Source organism: Pempheris klunzingeri, unplaced genomic scaffold (genome assembly GCF_042242105.1).
Source record: "Pempheris klunzingeri isolate RE-2024b unplaced genomic scaffold, fPemKlu1.hap1 Scaffold_50, whole genome shotgun sequence".
In the NCBI taxonomy this organism is placed as follows: domain Eukaryota; kingdom Metazoa; phylum Chordata; class Actinopteri; order Acropomatiformes; family Pempheridae; genus Pempheris; species Pempheris klunzingeri.
The window spans coordinates 307501-322500 of record NW_027254954.1 but is presented as its reverse complement, the minus strand read 5'-3'; the positions used below and the strand labels follow the sequence as shown (position 1 = coordinate 322500).

The 15000-nt window shown below is 46.2% G+C and overlaps 1 protein-coding gene across 1 annotated transcript in view; it reads right to left on the bottom strand.

Moving 5' to 3' along the window:
* Nucleotides 1-14219, bottom strand: part of csf1rb (colony stimulating factor 1 receptor, b) — a 15189-nt gene extending 970 nt beyond the window's left edge. The window contains exons 1-18 of the mRNA XM_070856020.1: nucleotides 14162-14219; nucleotides 10472-10747; nucleotides 9890-10189; nucleotides 9355-9491; nucleotides 9098-9260; nucleotides 8501-8888; nucleotides 7415-7530; nucleotides 7141-7249; nucleotides 6641-6804; nucleotides 6455-6564; nucleotides 3730-3856; nucleotides 3092-3196; nucleotides 2886-2996; nucleotides 2109-2268; nucleotides 1314-1387; nucleotides 1123-1211; nucleotides 446-568; nucleotides 86-197 (exon numbers count right to left, since the gene is read on the bottom strand). Of these exons, the coding sequence (XP_070712121.1) occupies nucleotides 86-197; nucleotides 446-568; nucleotides 1123-1211; nucleotides 1314-1387; nucleotides 2109-2268; nucleotides 2886-2996; nucleotides 3092-3196; nucleotides 3730-3856; nucleotides 6455-6564; nucleotides 6641-6804; nucleotides 7141-7249; nucleotides 7415-7530; nucleotides 8501-8888; nucleotides 9098-9260; nucleotides 9355-9491; nucleotides 9890-10189; nucleotides 10472-10747; nucleotides 14162-14219 (2722 nt within the window). The remainder of the gene's footprint in view (nucleotides 1-85; nucleotides 198-445; nucleotides 569-1122; nucleotides 1212-1313; nucleotides 1388-2108; nucleotides 2269-2885; nucleotides 2997-3091; nucleotides 3197-3729; nucleotides 3857-6454; nucleotides 6565-6640; nucleotides 6805-7140; nucleotides 7250-7414; nucleotides 7531-8500; nucleotides 8889-9097; nucleotides 9261-9354; nucleotides 9492-9889; nucleotides 10190-10471; nucleotides 10748-14161) is intronic.
* Between the last annotated feature and the right edge of the window lie 781 nt (nucleotides 14220-15000).

The following is a 15000-nucleotide window of genomic DNA, read 5'->3' as shown; positions in this document are numbered from 1 at the left end:
CAGAACTATTGCTTAACAGTTTACTGGTCAGTGTCTGAGCTGTAATGTGATTGGATGAATGGATGTCCAGAGATGCCATAGTTACCTAAAGAGAAGATCTCCCACAGTAAGACTCCGTAGGACCAGACGTCGCTCTGGATGGTGTAAATACACTGGAAGATGCTCTCAGGAGCCATCCACTTCACCGGGAGACGGGCCTGTCACAGTAAAACACAAAGGAAGTGTCAAAATAAAACACAGGAAGTGTTACAATAAAACTCACTGATTCTACCTGTTTTTTATCTGTTGCTATAAAAACTACCAAAGACCGTTTGAGTCTAATGTATCGAGGCTTCATGTTGTGAAGGTGTTTCAGTCTCTTTATATGAACGTTTGAACAGGTAAACAGATAAAAGGTAGTTAAAGACAGTTAACAGGTTAATAGGTAAAAAGGTGACTGACTCACGTTTCCCTGCACGATGTAGCTGTCGTCGTTCCGAATGTCTCGAGCCAAACCGAAGTCACAGATCTTTGCATCATGACGATCCGTCAGCAGGACGTTCCTCGCTGCTACGTCTCTGTGGATACACTGACAGACAGACAGGTGACAGAGGGAGAGAGACAGGTGTTTAGGGGGATACATGATGTCAGTAATGGCGCTTTTCCATTACACAGTTTTAGCTCTACTCGCCTCTACTCGACTCGACTTGGGTCGTTTTCCATTACAGTAGCGTACCTCCTCATAGTGGGGGGCGGGGTGAAACTCCGGTGGCGTAATTTGTATGCGACACAAACACAACTGAGGACGTGGAGCGTTTGGTTTGTGTGGAGCCGTTCACCTCGTTCACAGGAATAATAAAAACTGTTTCCAGGTTTAAAGATTCTTGTCAACGAGTCGCTCTCATGACTCATCCAGTGACGCCGCTCCCTGGCCAATCAGAGGCCTGCAGTCTGGTGACATCACATTGTCAGCTCGACTCAGCTCGCTGGGAACCCGGCGGAGGAGGTACTAAAATAGTACCTGGTACCAGGTACTATCGCTAGTGGAGAACCACAAAGACCGAGTCGAGTCGAGTCGTGTAGGTGCTGGTGGAAAAATGTGTGTGCTCACAGGTGGAGACAGACCAGTGTATGTTTACTTACATTCCTGGTGGACAGGAAGTCCAGAGCCTGAGCCACCTGGTAGGAAAACTTCAGGAGGTCCCCGACAGACGGACTATCTGTCTGCACACCTGAGAGACAGACAGGAACAGGTAGGCAGTGAGACAGGCAGGCCAACAGTTAGACAGGTATGACCTCAGAGACAAAAACTATAGGTGCGTTCAGGTGTTTACCCAGGCGTGTTTGTCCTGAACTCAGAACCGGCTGCATCTCCTGATACTCTGAGCAGCACGAAATCCCACTGTCACTGCAACACACACACACACACACAGTGACATCATAGCGACATCATCAGGGACATTCAGAAACATTTAGCCAATCATATCATTGACTCATTGACTTCAGGAGACGTACGAACAGTGAAGAAAATACTAGAACAGGTATCCAAGATATCAAAAGTAGTACTATCAGATGTATTGATTACTTCATTATCGATCAATTGTTTTGTCTGTAAATAGAGAAAAACTATTGATCACAATGAGCTAATGTTCAATCAACTGAAGTTGAAAATGTTGCCTGTAAATTCAATGAATTAATTGGTTAATTATAAAAACAGTTGCTGATCAGTTAACTGACTGATTGGTTCAGCTATAATTAGAAGCATTAATATTCTCTTCAGGAGATCAGTTCATTTAAACAGACAAGATTCTGTTCTAATCAATAATCAATCAATGAAAGTGTTCAATACAGATGATCAGATTACTGATTAACAAACAGTTATTCATGATTTTATCATGGTGGTGTCCCCCATTATTGATGATTATTGGACCCTTTTTGTTCTTCATCTTTGTTAATGTTTCTATGTTTCTGTTAGTCTTCGCTAACGATACATGTCTATAAATTATGTTTATTCTTAATATTTCTGAAAGGTTTACATTTAGGACACTTTCTAAAACCATTAGTAAGTTTAACGTTGATGAACAAATGTTCTGTTTTATTCAGTTCATATTAAGAGACAAACTTCAGACCTCCTGAGTCTGGTGTGTGGGGCGGCCATGTTCTTATAGAAGACCTCCCCCTCCACCTCATCCACGCTCAAAATGGACGCCATGAAGTCTTGAGCGTGAGCCCGCAGGAAGTTGAGCAGGTCGCCATGGCTACAGTACTCTGTAATCATCAGCATGGGGCCTGATGGGAGGGAGAGAGGTCAAAGGTCAAAGGTTTGACAGATGATGTGAGAATAAGTCCAAAACTTTCCCACAATGCAATGCACAAAGGACACGGAGAAGCTGCTCTCAGCTGGAAAATAATACAAGAAATTGCAAACTACAAAGTATTCAGGAAAAATGTCACACGAATAGCTGCAACTCATGACCATGTTTATTACTAATAAATAGTTACTAAACTAAGAAATCTCTGGCTTCATGAATTACTGCTGCTACCGACACTTTTTACTGATATTAGTCCTGTTATTATTATTCAGATATTAACTATTGTCATTGTTACCATATTGCTAATTATTAGTCATATTCCTGTTGTCAGTACTGTAGTTGCTGTTATTATTTTGGTTGCTGTTTGTTTGTGCACCCCATAAATAGCGGTTCATCCACCGCTGAAAATAGTCCCCAGCTGTTTCCTGGGGAAATCCCCAGGAAACAGCTGGGGACTATTTTCAGCGGTGGATGAATCCACATCTATATTTCCGACCATGAAATGAAGTCACATTTACTTGTTTGACTGTCACGTCTCCGCCTCTGTGACGTGGTTTGACCCGGTAGTTTTGTGGTTAATAAACGCATTATTACCTCCTCGCGTGCATGCTCCCAGCAGGTTGACAATGTTGTCATGGTAACCAAGATGGCCAAGGATCTTCAGCTCTGACATCAGAGCTTCACGCTCCTCCGAGTGAGCGCTTGCTGTTTTGTTGTTTTACGGGACATAAACCATCACAACATCACAGCAAGAACACGTCATACATGTAATGATGAAGATGATAATGATAAAGACTGACGTTTGAGCATCTTGACAGCGACTCGGGTGACGTTGTTGTCGGTTCCCAGACCGTAGGCCGTTGCCTCGACAACCTTTCCGAATGCCCCCGAACCCAAAACAGCACCTTAGAGAGACAGGGGGGCTCAGTGATGTCATTGACTTTTCTTTTGAAATGCCTCCACTTTCACATCCTGTGGAGAGTCACACTCAGAAAACATTTTGATGTGAGTGTGTGGTTAAAATAAATGACTTTGTCCTCACATAAACCTTAAGTTCAGAATACAGTCAGGGATATGAATGTAATAAGAAATTGTTTGTTGTTGATCATTTTCTCTAATCATAGTTTTGTTTAGAGAATGTTCCAAACTGACGTCCTTAAATGTTTGGTTTTGTCAGTTTACTGTGATAGAAAACAGAAAATCAGACACCAGAAAACGATGTGAAATTTGATCAATGAAAGACTTCAACAATAAATTGATTATCAGTTGATTATCAAGCTTTCTGACAACTGGTTTTCTGCCGATTGGTCATTTAGTAGTTTCAGTGTTATAATTAGATTTAGTGACAATAAAAATTTGCTGTGTGTGAAGTGAAATTGAACATTAACATCAAGGCGTTCGGTGGACACGGTTTGTTGGATTGAACGCTGACTCGTACCGAGGCGGAGTTTGTCTCTGGGAAACTCCCACTTGTGGTTGTACGGGAGCTGGGTGGGGTCAACAAAGGTGTAGTTGTTTCCATTGGTGCTTTCGATGATCTTCCAGCGAATCTCGTATTTGGGTTTCTGAGAAAAGAGGAAGAAGGTTAAAGCAGGTTAAAGCAATGATGACTGAATGGACATTAATCTGTCAGTGTTTGTGTGAATATCTTCAACATGTGAGGCAGAGCCGGCTCTACCCATAATGGTGCCCTAGGCGAGATGCGCACCGATCACTTCCATGGTGTAGGACGGGGGGGGGGGGTGCGTGCGGACAGAGGGCGCCAATCAGGGATGCAAGTTATTACCGGCTTGCAGCAGCGCCCCTCCAGCAGCTGCCGCTCTAGGCGACCGCCTATATGGCCTATGCCTAGAGCCGGCCCTGATGTGAGGAGTTAACGTGTTCTCTTCTGTCATCCATGAATAATTAACAGAATCATGTATGCAGATGATACTGTTCTAACTTTTTCTATTAGATTTGTTCCCTCAGCTTCCTCCCTGTCATCATATCAATCTGTAACAGCACAATCTGAGAACAATCCAGCATGTTTATACTCCCACTCCCCGAAATGGAACATGTTAATGTGGTCAGACGTCAGTGTTTCACGCAGTCCTGATGTTTGAGTGTTTCAGGTGAATTTTGAGCTAGAGGTGGAGGGAGAACAAACAGCGTTCCCTGTTGTTGTGTTTTACAGTCTGTAGCAAGGAAACAAATGTCGCCACCCAATCGTCAAGCTGGCAGACCAGGGCGCAAGAGGCTGGGGGGACGCAAGCCCACGTCAGGGCGGGCGGCAATCCCGTCCATCGAGCGTCAGGGTCTGTCAGTACTTCAGCTGAATGTTGAGGGCCTCACCACCGCCAAACTGGAGATCATAAACCACCTCGCCAACTCCCACGAAGTTGCAGCTGTCCTCCTTCAAGAAACACATTGTACGAATGGGGACAGCCTCAACTGCCTGTGTTCCACCTCGCTGGGTACTTCCCCAGTAGACAGCATGGGGTTGCAACCTTTGTGAGGTCTGACCTCAGTTGGACAGCCACTGGCCAATCTCCACAGACCTCCAGTGTTGAATGGCTGGCCACCAGGATACAGACAACAACGGTTGTCAATGTGTACAAGCCTCCACCATCTATAATGTCCGTATCGGCCCTTCCGATTGCCCCGGCACCCACCATCTACGCTGGGGACTTCAACTGCCAGCACTCCGACTGGGGATATTTCCCGCCACGTATGCAGCCTACTGTGAAGTGCTAATAGGGGCAGCGAAGAAGTACATCCCGCGAGGCCACAACACAAATTACATCCCGGGCTGGGATGAAGAATGTAACCACCTCCTGCGTGCCCACCAGCAGGCTAGCTCAAGGGTAGAAGTGGATACTACGGCAGCACTACTTGAGAAGTTGGACGCCATGGAAGTCGTTGAGTCAATCGACTTCACCCATTCCAGCCGTAAGGCATCGCAGAAATACAATACCTCCCAAATGCCAGGTGACAGCAGATGCCATTGCATCCCAGCTTCTGAAAAACGGCTGCTTCCAAGGTGAAGATAAGGATTTCGCCCGCCTTACGTTACACGAGTTATCTGCTCTCTCTAGGACAGCCAATGTTGATGCCAACCTGTCTGGAGACTTTACAACAGCTGAGCTCAGGGCAGCCATCTCCAAACTCAAACAAGGCAAGGCCCCTGGCCACGATAACATCCATCCAGAGTTTGTGACCCACCAGAGTGAAACAACATCTGCTTGGCTGTGTGCCTTCTTCTCTGCGTGCTTCCGGAGGTCAAAGCTCCTGAGGACGTGGCGACAGGCTGCTGTCATAGCCCTGTTGAAGCCCAACAAACCTGCAGAACACCCCAAGGCCTACAGACCCATCTCCCTGCTCTGCGTCCCTTTTAAGATCCTGGAGAGGATGATTCACAGCCGCATCGAGCCAGTGGTGGACCCACAGCTTCCTAAGGAACAGGCTGGTTTCCGGCGGGGCAGGTCAACAGTGGACCAAGTAACACTACTCACACAAGACCTTGAGGACAGCTTCCATGCCAGAGAGAAGGCTCACCAGGGACCCTGGTGATGGCGTTGAAGGAGAAGACCTACCTTGCTGGCAATGGACATTGCTGAACCGCCTATGCACCGGGGTCGGCCATATCAAATCAACTATGAAGACATGGGGCCTGTCAGACAGCGCAGTGTGTGAGTGCGGGGAGCCTGAGCAGACTGCTGACCACATTATCACCATCTGTCCCCTGTATAGACCACCATCGGAGGAGGCCCTCTTCCAAGTGGGACCTGCGACAAGGACGTGGCTGCACGACACAGAGCTGGACATACGATGACGATACACGAAAGAAGATGGTCATTTTGGTGTCAGTTTGTCTTTTCTTATTGTTCTTGTTGGTTTTGTGTATTTCTTTAAAAGGTCCATCACAGACCGGTATTGGTCCACCGATTGGTCAATTACGGCATTCAATGAACGCCATTCTGATAGCAGAAGCAATAAAATCATTTTTAATCAAAAAATTGTTTTTCAGTCAGTATTTAGTGTCAAACTGTTGATTTCTTCAATACAAAGCCGTGTAATCAGCAGGATAACAAACAGTGAGCGGCGGTCAGGATGACCTGCATCTCCTCGCTGTAAATCAAGCTGTACATTTCTCCCTTTAGAAAAACAACACAGAGTAAACATACCTGTCTCCACTTATAAAAGATGACCAGTAAGAGCAGGAGGAGGACGGCGGCTGCACTCAGAGCTCCAATCAGTGCTGGCGTGAAGAACGTTTGAGGTTCTCTCGTAAAACCTAAAAACACGCTGGAGTGTTCAGTCATACACAAGATTTCTCTGATGAGCCAACATGTTTCTGTTTGGACACTTACTGGGATTAAAGACGTCACGAGACTCCCCCACATGGTTATAAGCAACACACTCGACGGTGACATCATCAGCAGGTGACAGAGGGAGGGTCAGGTGACTTCTGACCTCCTCATCCTGTGAGGTCACGTCAGCCGGAGAAACCTGATTGGTGGAGACATCTCCACACCTGCAGAGGTGATGGTCAGAGAGTTTGGTGATGTTCCTTTATTTCACCTTTTCTATAATTTAATCTCATAAAATCTGTAAATAAAAGAATATATTCTAAAAAAAACAGCAATGAAAAAAACATGAGAACACACAAATCCCATTCGCAGCAGATTTATGTGACTAGACACAAAGTGTTTTTGAACAGAAACCTGCTCATTTCAGATTCATCTCACTGATCAGAAACATTAAACTCAGACCTGCAGCAGTTTGAGAAAAACCCCAAAACACAAATGTGAGGCAAAAACGTTGTTTTGCAGCCTGTGGGGGGCACTGCAGCTCTTTCTCTGGTACATACGTGTGCTGCACACCAGGGCAGGTATACCAGAGGATTGTTGGTAGTGGATATCCAGAGCTGCTGCAGGTCAGAGAGTCATTCTTCAAACGGACAACAGACGAGGGAGGACCTGAAAAACATGTTTCGTTTTCCTGAACGACTTCAAGTCCGAAGATTAAAACTGAAATAAAATGATCCAGTAACAAAGACCATTGTGAATATCAGAGATGTAAAGATTTAAAGGAAGTCAATGGAGGAGGAAACATGGAGGAGGAAGAGGAGGAAAAGTTCTTACTGTAGATCCGAAGGTCGATGTTCTGTGACCCGCTGAAGAACGAGTTCGAGAAGTGGAACGAGTATCGACCACGATCCTCCTGACGAACCCGCCGCAGCACCAAGCTGGCCTCCTCCCTGCAACATTGAAAATACCACCTTAACACCAGCAGTACCACCTTAAAGCAGCGGCCCTGAACGTCTGTGTGGGGGGTCTTTGGCACCCCCTGTGGCAGTGAGCGGATGGTTTCAGGTGCATGTGTGTGTCTCAGGGTGAATGTGGTCAGGTGACCCCTGTGGTAAGGTGGCACTTTGGTCCCAGGTTGATCTGTGACTATGCTGTCTGTGATTGGTTGTCTGTCTCTATGCGTTGGCCTCTGATTGGCTGACGGGGCAGATGATGGATGGAGCCATATTTCTGGGGACATTTCTAGCTCATAAAGGTCTAAACCTCAGTCATCAGGTACAGACGGCGTCCTCCTCTGGACACGTTCTCAGGTTAAGGTGCGTCGTTATGACCAGTGGAGCAGAAATATTGGTTTAAGAATGTAGACAAGGTCAGTGTCCTCTGATTGGTCGGTATCAGTCTGTGTAAAGAAGCGTCCTCTGATTGGTCGGTATCAGTCTGTGTAAAGAAGCGTCCTCTGATTGGTCGGTATCAGTCTGTATAAAGAAGCGTCCTCTGATTGGTCGGTATCAGTCTGTATAAAGAAGCGTCCTCTGATTGGTCGGTATCAGTCTGTGTAAAGAAGCGTCCTCTGAGTCAATGAGGAAATGAGGAGACTTGATCCTGATTTATCAGCTCAGGGAACAGTTTCTGCTCTCAGTCTCTAGTTTACAGCCTTCTTCAGCACAGCAGGATGTTCATGTAGTCAATGATGGTCCATTTAGAGGATGATACACCAGGAAGGGGGGGGGGGGGGGGGGGGGGCTTTAGGGCAGGGCTACATGCTCACTGACCAATCAGAGGAGGGCCCTGTCTAAACCTGACCAATCAAAGAAGGGTCCTGTCTTAACCTGACCACAAACCAACGATTGATGTCACAATTGCCACTCCATTTCGGTTATTTAGCCTATGATACTAACTTGTCACCATTAGCATACTAACCTGTCACCATTAGCAGCGTAGCTCTGCTGACACGACTGGCTGTTGTTCAGGTTTGTTGGCGTTGTCCAACGCTGGTTAATGATTGGCGGATACGCCTCAATCACAAAGGTCAGCGTCACATCTCGATCTTCGTACACCTCCACTGTGCTGCTGTCGCTCATGTTAGCTCTGCTAGCCCAATTCCCATCCACTCTGTTGGTGCTAACATTAGCAATTAGCTCCTCATTCTCTTCCAGTGAACCATTACTAACGTTAGCCTCTAGCTCTCCTTGTACCTCCATCGGCACGCTGCTAACATTAGCAAACAGGTCCCCATTGACCTCCATGTTGTCTGTGTTGGTGTTAGCTTGCTGTAGTGGCTGCAGGTAGATTCTCAGGTAGGGTGCATCTGGTGAGGAGGAAGAGGAGGGACAGTGAACATCAGTCCACGTTCTGTATGTCCATCTTCATCATGAGGATCATGAGAAGGGACAGGCTATTTGATGTTCACTGGTTTCCAAACGTTATTATCTGGTCATGTTAAGTTTTGATCTCATTTCTAAAAGTTATGATCGGTTCACAGGAGTTATGATTTTCAGTTTGACCAGGTGTTCTTACCCAGCACTCTGAGGCGTGTGGTTGCCGTGGCGACTCCTGCCTTGTTGGCGGCAGTACAGGTGTAGGTCCCTCTGTGAATCAGACTGACGGCGGTGACGGTCAGAGTGACGTTCTTATACAAACGCTGGCTGATGTAGCGAGAGTGTGTGGACACGTTCAGCGTCTGTAACCAAGCAAACAACCAATGAATGTCACCTGTATGTCCAGGTGACCTCTGACCTCTCACCTTTATGTCCAGGTGACCTCTGACCTCTCACCTGTAGGTGTGGGTGTGTCCAGGTGAGGTTGTAGAAGTGGGTGGGGTTACTGGTCACACAGGTGACCTCAAACTTTTCTCCTTCCAGACGGATGGGTTCATCCTCAGTGACAGACAGACAGGGAGGACGACGCAGCCCTGCAGACAGGTAGACAGGTAGACAGATGGGTCATTGGAAATACAGGTAGAAATAGGAATGAGGTAACCCTAGACAGACAGACAGGTCTCACTACCAGCAGGTCAACAGATGAACAGAAGATTGGACAGAAAGACAGGTAAGCAGGCAGACTGCTGGACAGACAGGTAAGCAGACAGACAGGTGAACAGACAGACGGGTAAGCAGGCAGACTGTTGAACAGACAGGTAAGCAGACAGACAGGTGAACAGAAAGACAAGTGAACAGAGACGGGTAAGCAGGCAGACTGCTGAACAGACAGGTAAGCAGACAGACAGGTGAACAGATAAGTGAGCAGACAGACAAGTGAACAGACAGCCGTGTAAGCAGGCAGACAGTTGAATAGATAGACAGGTCTTACTTGGGACCACCAGCAGGTCGACAGGTGTGGATCTGACCTGTTGTCCGTCCTTCCAGCCCGAGCAGACGTAGCGTCCTTTGAAAGCCACCTGCAGGTGTCGGATTAATGCTCCTTTCCGGGGGTCAAAGGTCACGTTCATGCCACGGGGCAGGCCCCGCCTCCCGCCCCTGCTCTCTGATTGGAGGGTTAGGTTGGTGACAGATGGGTCAGTCAGCAGACACCTGAGCAGAAAGTCCTGGCCCTCCTCCGTGTGGGGGACACTGCGAGGGGTGACGAACATGCTGGAGGGGTCCGTCGGGTCTGAGAGAGGAGGATTATGGGACATGGATGATGGAAGCTACCGTTAGCATCAACATTTGCGTCGTTTATCTGATGGGACCAAAGGCGTCGGTCAGATGGCATCTCTGGATGAGCCGCTGGTCATTTTTCTGAGTTGAAATAACGTCTGAAACAGTTTTGGGACTGTTACACCTGAAGTACCCTCCTCATCCTCCCTTAGCACGAAGTGATGACAGTAAAGACGTCACCACACGTACAACATCATGGCCATTTGGTTTTGGCTGTCAGACTCTTCAATCTTACCTGTAACGTACAGGTGGACCCAGGTGTCCAGGTGCTCCAGGCTGTGGTTGGTGTACCCACAGCGGTACGTCCCGGTGTGTCTGGGGTCTGACCTCCTCACCTGCACTGGGTTGGACAGTCTGTGCAGGTACATCAGACGGAACGCGGTGCTGGACCAGTGGACCGCACCATCACCATGGCAACTGAGGTTGAAGGCGGAACCGGCAGTCAGGACCACCTCGCTTCGGTTTGGCAGGAAGTCAGTGTTCAGATGAACTAAAGGAGGAGCAGGAGGCCCTGAAACAGATAGGAAATCAGGCCCTCTGTAAGGTTACACAAGTCCATCCTGTCAAAATTACTTTGTGTTCCGTGTTTGTTTTTTTCACATTTGTTTCAGGTGTTTTTACAGAGCTGAGCTGCATTGGAGCTGATTGGTTGTCCGTCCAGGGTGTCACCATGAGAGTCATACTCTCTATTTGCTTAAAAAAGGTTGTAAAAGTAGCGCAGAAACCTGTTTTTTTTTAAACGTGTAATGTGAAACGCTGCTTTTGACGTCATAAAAGTTATAAACCTTCTGCATTTTACCGCCCTCAAGTGATTAACTTCATTGATTTGCTGCTTTTTATCAGAGTAACGATTCTGTCTGCTATTCAGTGCAGTCGGTAAGTTTAAAGTTTCTGTGAACGGTCAGTGGAGTTTTTCAGTTTTAAAAAGTATCGTTTTAATGTTTATAGAGGTGTCAGAACAAAATAAGGGCTGCACAGAGGAACACCAGAGTAATGAGTAATAATACTAGTAATAATACCAGTAGTAATACTAGCAGTAATACTACTAGTAGTATTACCACTGATGCACAGAAACAGGACCACTGGATGGATGATACAACATAACTTTATTTAAAACAGAGAAGAAGTGTGAAGACAAACAAATTTCACTGAATTCATATCAAAATCAACCTGAGCTGGTTCAGCCAATCAGCTGCTGCCACGTCACCAACAGGTGAACAACAATTAAAAACACCTGTTCACCATTGCTGGTGGTTACAATATTTTCTGATTCTTAATTTAAGAAAAACACACTTATTACTGCTGAAGTCTGATTTATTTTAATCGATCAACTCGCTGATACAGGAAGTCCCTCTGAGTGGTTAACAGGTGGGTTAGTCAGCTGGTTAACTCTCATTGGTTAGCTGGTGTAAAGAAGTCTAAATCACTGGCCAGATGAGAGAGAGCAAATTAACCCTATTGCCTGGTTTAGAACATATTCTACTGCCATTATCATCAGAGCGTCTAACTGGCTGCCTGAGGAGGATTGTAGCATCTCATTGGCTAGGAGCAGTGGCAGGTTTCTTGGTGATTTCCTGCAGCTCGGTGGCGATGCGGGACGTCTGCAGCAGTAAAGCCTGGTGGTTTTCAACCAGCAGACTCTGGTGACGAGCCATGTTCTGCAGATCCTGGATCTGCTGAGAACCCTGAGGATACAATTCAAGTTAGTTCAGTCAAACTAAACTAAACTAAACCCACTTGAGGCATGCAGAACAGTTTGACCACCTCTGCCTGGCGTAAACTAAGGAACAAACTCGTTAAATTAAACTACACCAACTGAACTAAAGCTATAGAGAGCATTAGAAAAAAACTTAAATAAACTAAACCTGGGATGAACTAAACTAAACTAAACTTGAGATAAACTGAACTTAACGTGAGATAAACTGAACTAAACCTAAGAAACTAAACTAAACTAAACCTGGGATAAACTGAACTAAACGTGAGATAAACTAAACTAGACATGAGACAAACTGAACTAAACATGATAAACTGAACTAAACGTGAGATAAACTGAACTAAACGTGAGATAAACTGAACTAAACGTGAGATAAACTGAACTAAACCTAAGATAAACTAAACTAAACCAGGGATAAACTGAACTAAACTTGAGATAAACTGGACTAAACGTGAGATAATCTGAACTAAATGTGCGATAAACTAAACTAAACCTGGGATAAACTAAACTGAACTAAACGTGAAATAAACTGGACTAAACGTGAGATAATCTCAACTAAATGTGTGATAAACTAAACTAAACTAGACATGAGATAAACTGAACTAAACTAAACTAGACATGAGATAAACTAAACTAGACATGAGATAAACTGAACTAAACCTGAGATAAACTGAACTAAACCTGAGATAAAGGAAACTAAACCTGAGATAAACTAAACTAAACCTGAGATAACCTGAACTAAATGTGAGATAAACTGAACTAGACTCGGCCCACCTGAGTTCGCAGCGTGCCGAGCAGGTGGACCACCTGTGTCTGGCCCCTGGCGATCTCCTTCTGGACCCTGACCAGCTGAGTCAGCAGGTCTAGGACCTCCTTCCTCCATGGAGCCTCCTGATCCCAGACCGGCTCTGGGAGCCCGGGGGAGGGGGCACCCCCATTCTGACCAGGGGGGTCAACATCTGACTGGGCGGTGCCCGTTATCATGGCAGCAGGCAGGTTGTCAGGGTGATCACCTGCAGTGAAGACGTCTGAAGTCAGCAGAGCAACTTCCTCTGATTTTCAGAATAAAAGTCTGTTAAATCAGGACTGAAGAGGTGGGACAGCTCGGCATTGAGTTGACAGGTGTCTGTCTGTCTGGCCGTGTAACCGCCCTGACCTGTTCGCATGGACGCCAAAAATACCTGACAGGCGCTGCTCATGTAACGGGTTGGTGGGGTTGGGGCGTCTGAGGACTGACTCACGGCAACAACCCCCCAACTACAACCCCCCATTACTGATCCTGTTGGTGTGTAAACCTCCTCTGTGGAGAAACCTCAGCAGGAAACACATTTCTGCCAGAGACCACACACACACACACACACACACTGTGTGTGAGGGGTCTCTGTTCTCCCACTTCCTTGTCTCACTTCTTCTTTGTTGGTCTGGTGGAGGAACTGGTTACCATGGCAACGTGTTTACACCAACTCACAACCGTCTCGCAGGAGGAAGTCATGTTATAGATATTACAGATGATATTGTAGGTGATGTTATATTTACGTTATTTTAACTTTGAATGAGTCCAGACAGCAGTCACATGACTGAATGAATTAACCTGGGCGCCGGCGGTTTGCTCCACTCATGTGATGTTAACGGTCACATGTTCAGGTCAAACATGTTAATGTTTGTGTTTATAGTTTCACATGATGACGTATGTATGACGTCACTTCCTGTTTATAGAGACGCGAAGGTGATGTCTGATGAAGAGATTTAAATGCTTCTCATCGTCCTCGACAGCGTCCAGCGGCTCCTGATTTTGTCCATCTTCACAAACACTTTTGGTTTTATAGAAAGTCAGAAAATCGTTAAATGAGCGACGAGCGACGAATATTAATGAACTACAAAAACATTTATATTAACAAATTAGCGCTAATTTCATTGAGATGCAACTTTTATTTTGAAAGTCAGTGATACACTTCAGAGACGGAATAAACCGTTAATTAACAGTAACTAACTTTAAAAAATGTTTACAGTTAAGTACTGTTGACGAATGATTTAATTTGTCTTTAAATGTCATTAATAATTAACTTTATAAACCTGGAAACCCTCCACAAGTCACTTTATTGTGAATTTTCTGGGTCTTTTCTTTCACACCTGGAGGACAATAATTAACCCTTAACGAGCATCTTAATCAGCTGTTTGTTAATTAACAGTGAGTGAAGTTTGTTTTCTGACCTGCAGCAGAGCAGCAGCAGCCGAGGGCGATCGACAGCAGCACGCAATGAACCTTCATCTCTCTCTCCGTGTGGGCGCAAACACTGTCTGAGTCCAACTGAGGGAGGTAAACTTCCTCCAACGGCCAGCAACGAGACTCCACCCAACACCGCCCCACTGCCAGCAACTAGACTCCACCCAACACCGCCCCACTGCCAGCAACTAGACTCCACCTAACACCGCCCCACTGCCAGCAACTAGACTCCACCCAACACCCTCACAGCCGCCAATGGGTGTTGGGTGTGTTTTGGTTTTACGTATATTTTCTTCATAGATTTCGTCGGACTGCTGAATATTCTCGTTGAGTCTCAGGTGTTTTTACACCTTTGAAGGGGGCAGTGTGTAGAAGCCATCGGTCTCATTAATCATTAATGTCAACGATTAATGAGGCCCTTTGGTGGCTGTTCCTGAGCCCTCCATCAGGTCACATGGTCTTCATCAGCTCTTACACACTCAAGGTTTTAGTGAAAGAGGAAGAAGAAGTTTTCGTTTGGTGACTCAGTTAAAGGAAACGTTTTCTGACATTCAGCACATTTCTGAACTTCACAACAGGAAGTACAGAAACCCAAGGGGGGGGCACCTCCTCCTGCTCGGGCGACTCAGAGGAGAAAACAAGCATCCCTCCTTCACAGAAACTGTGAAAACTGTGTTTCATACCCACCTGTCACTGACCTGAGGGTGGGTCCAGGTGAGGCTCTCAGGATGGTGTGTTTAAATCTGAAGGGGGGGCATCATGGTGTGGAGCTCTGTAACAGGGACTGAACAGGCCACCCCCTCCCCCGGGCTTCGCTGTCAAAATG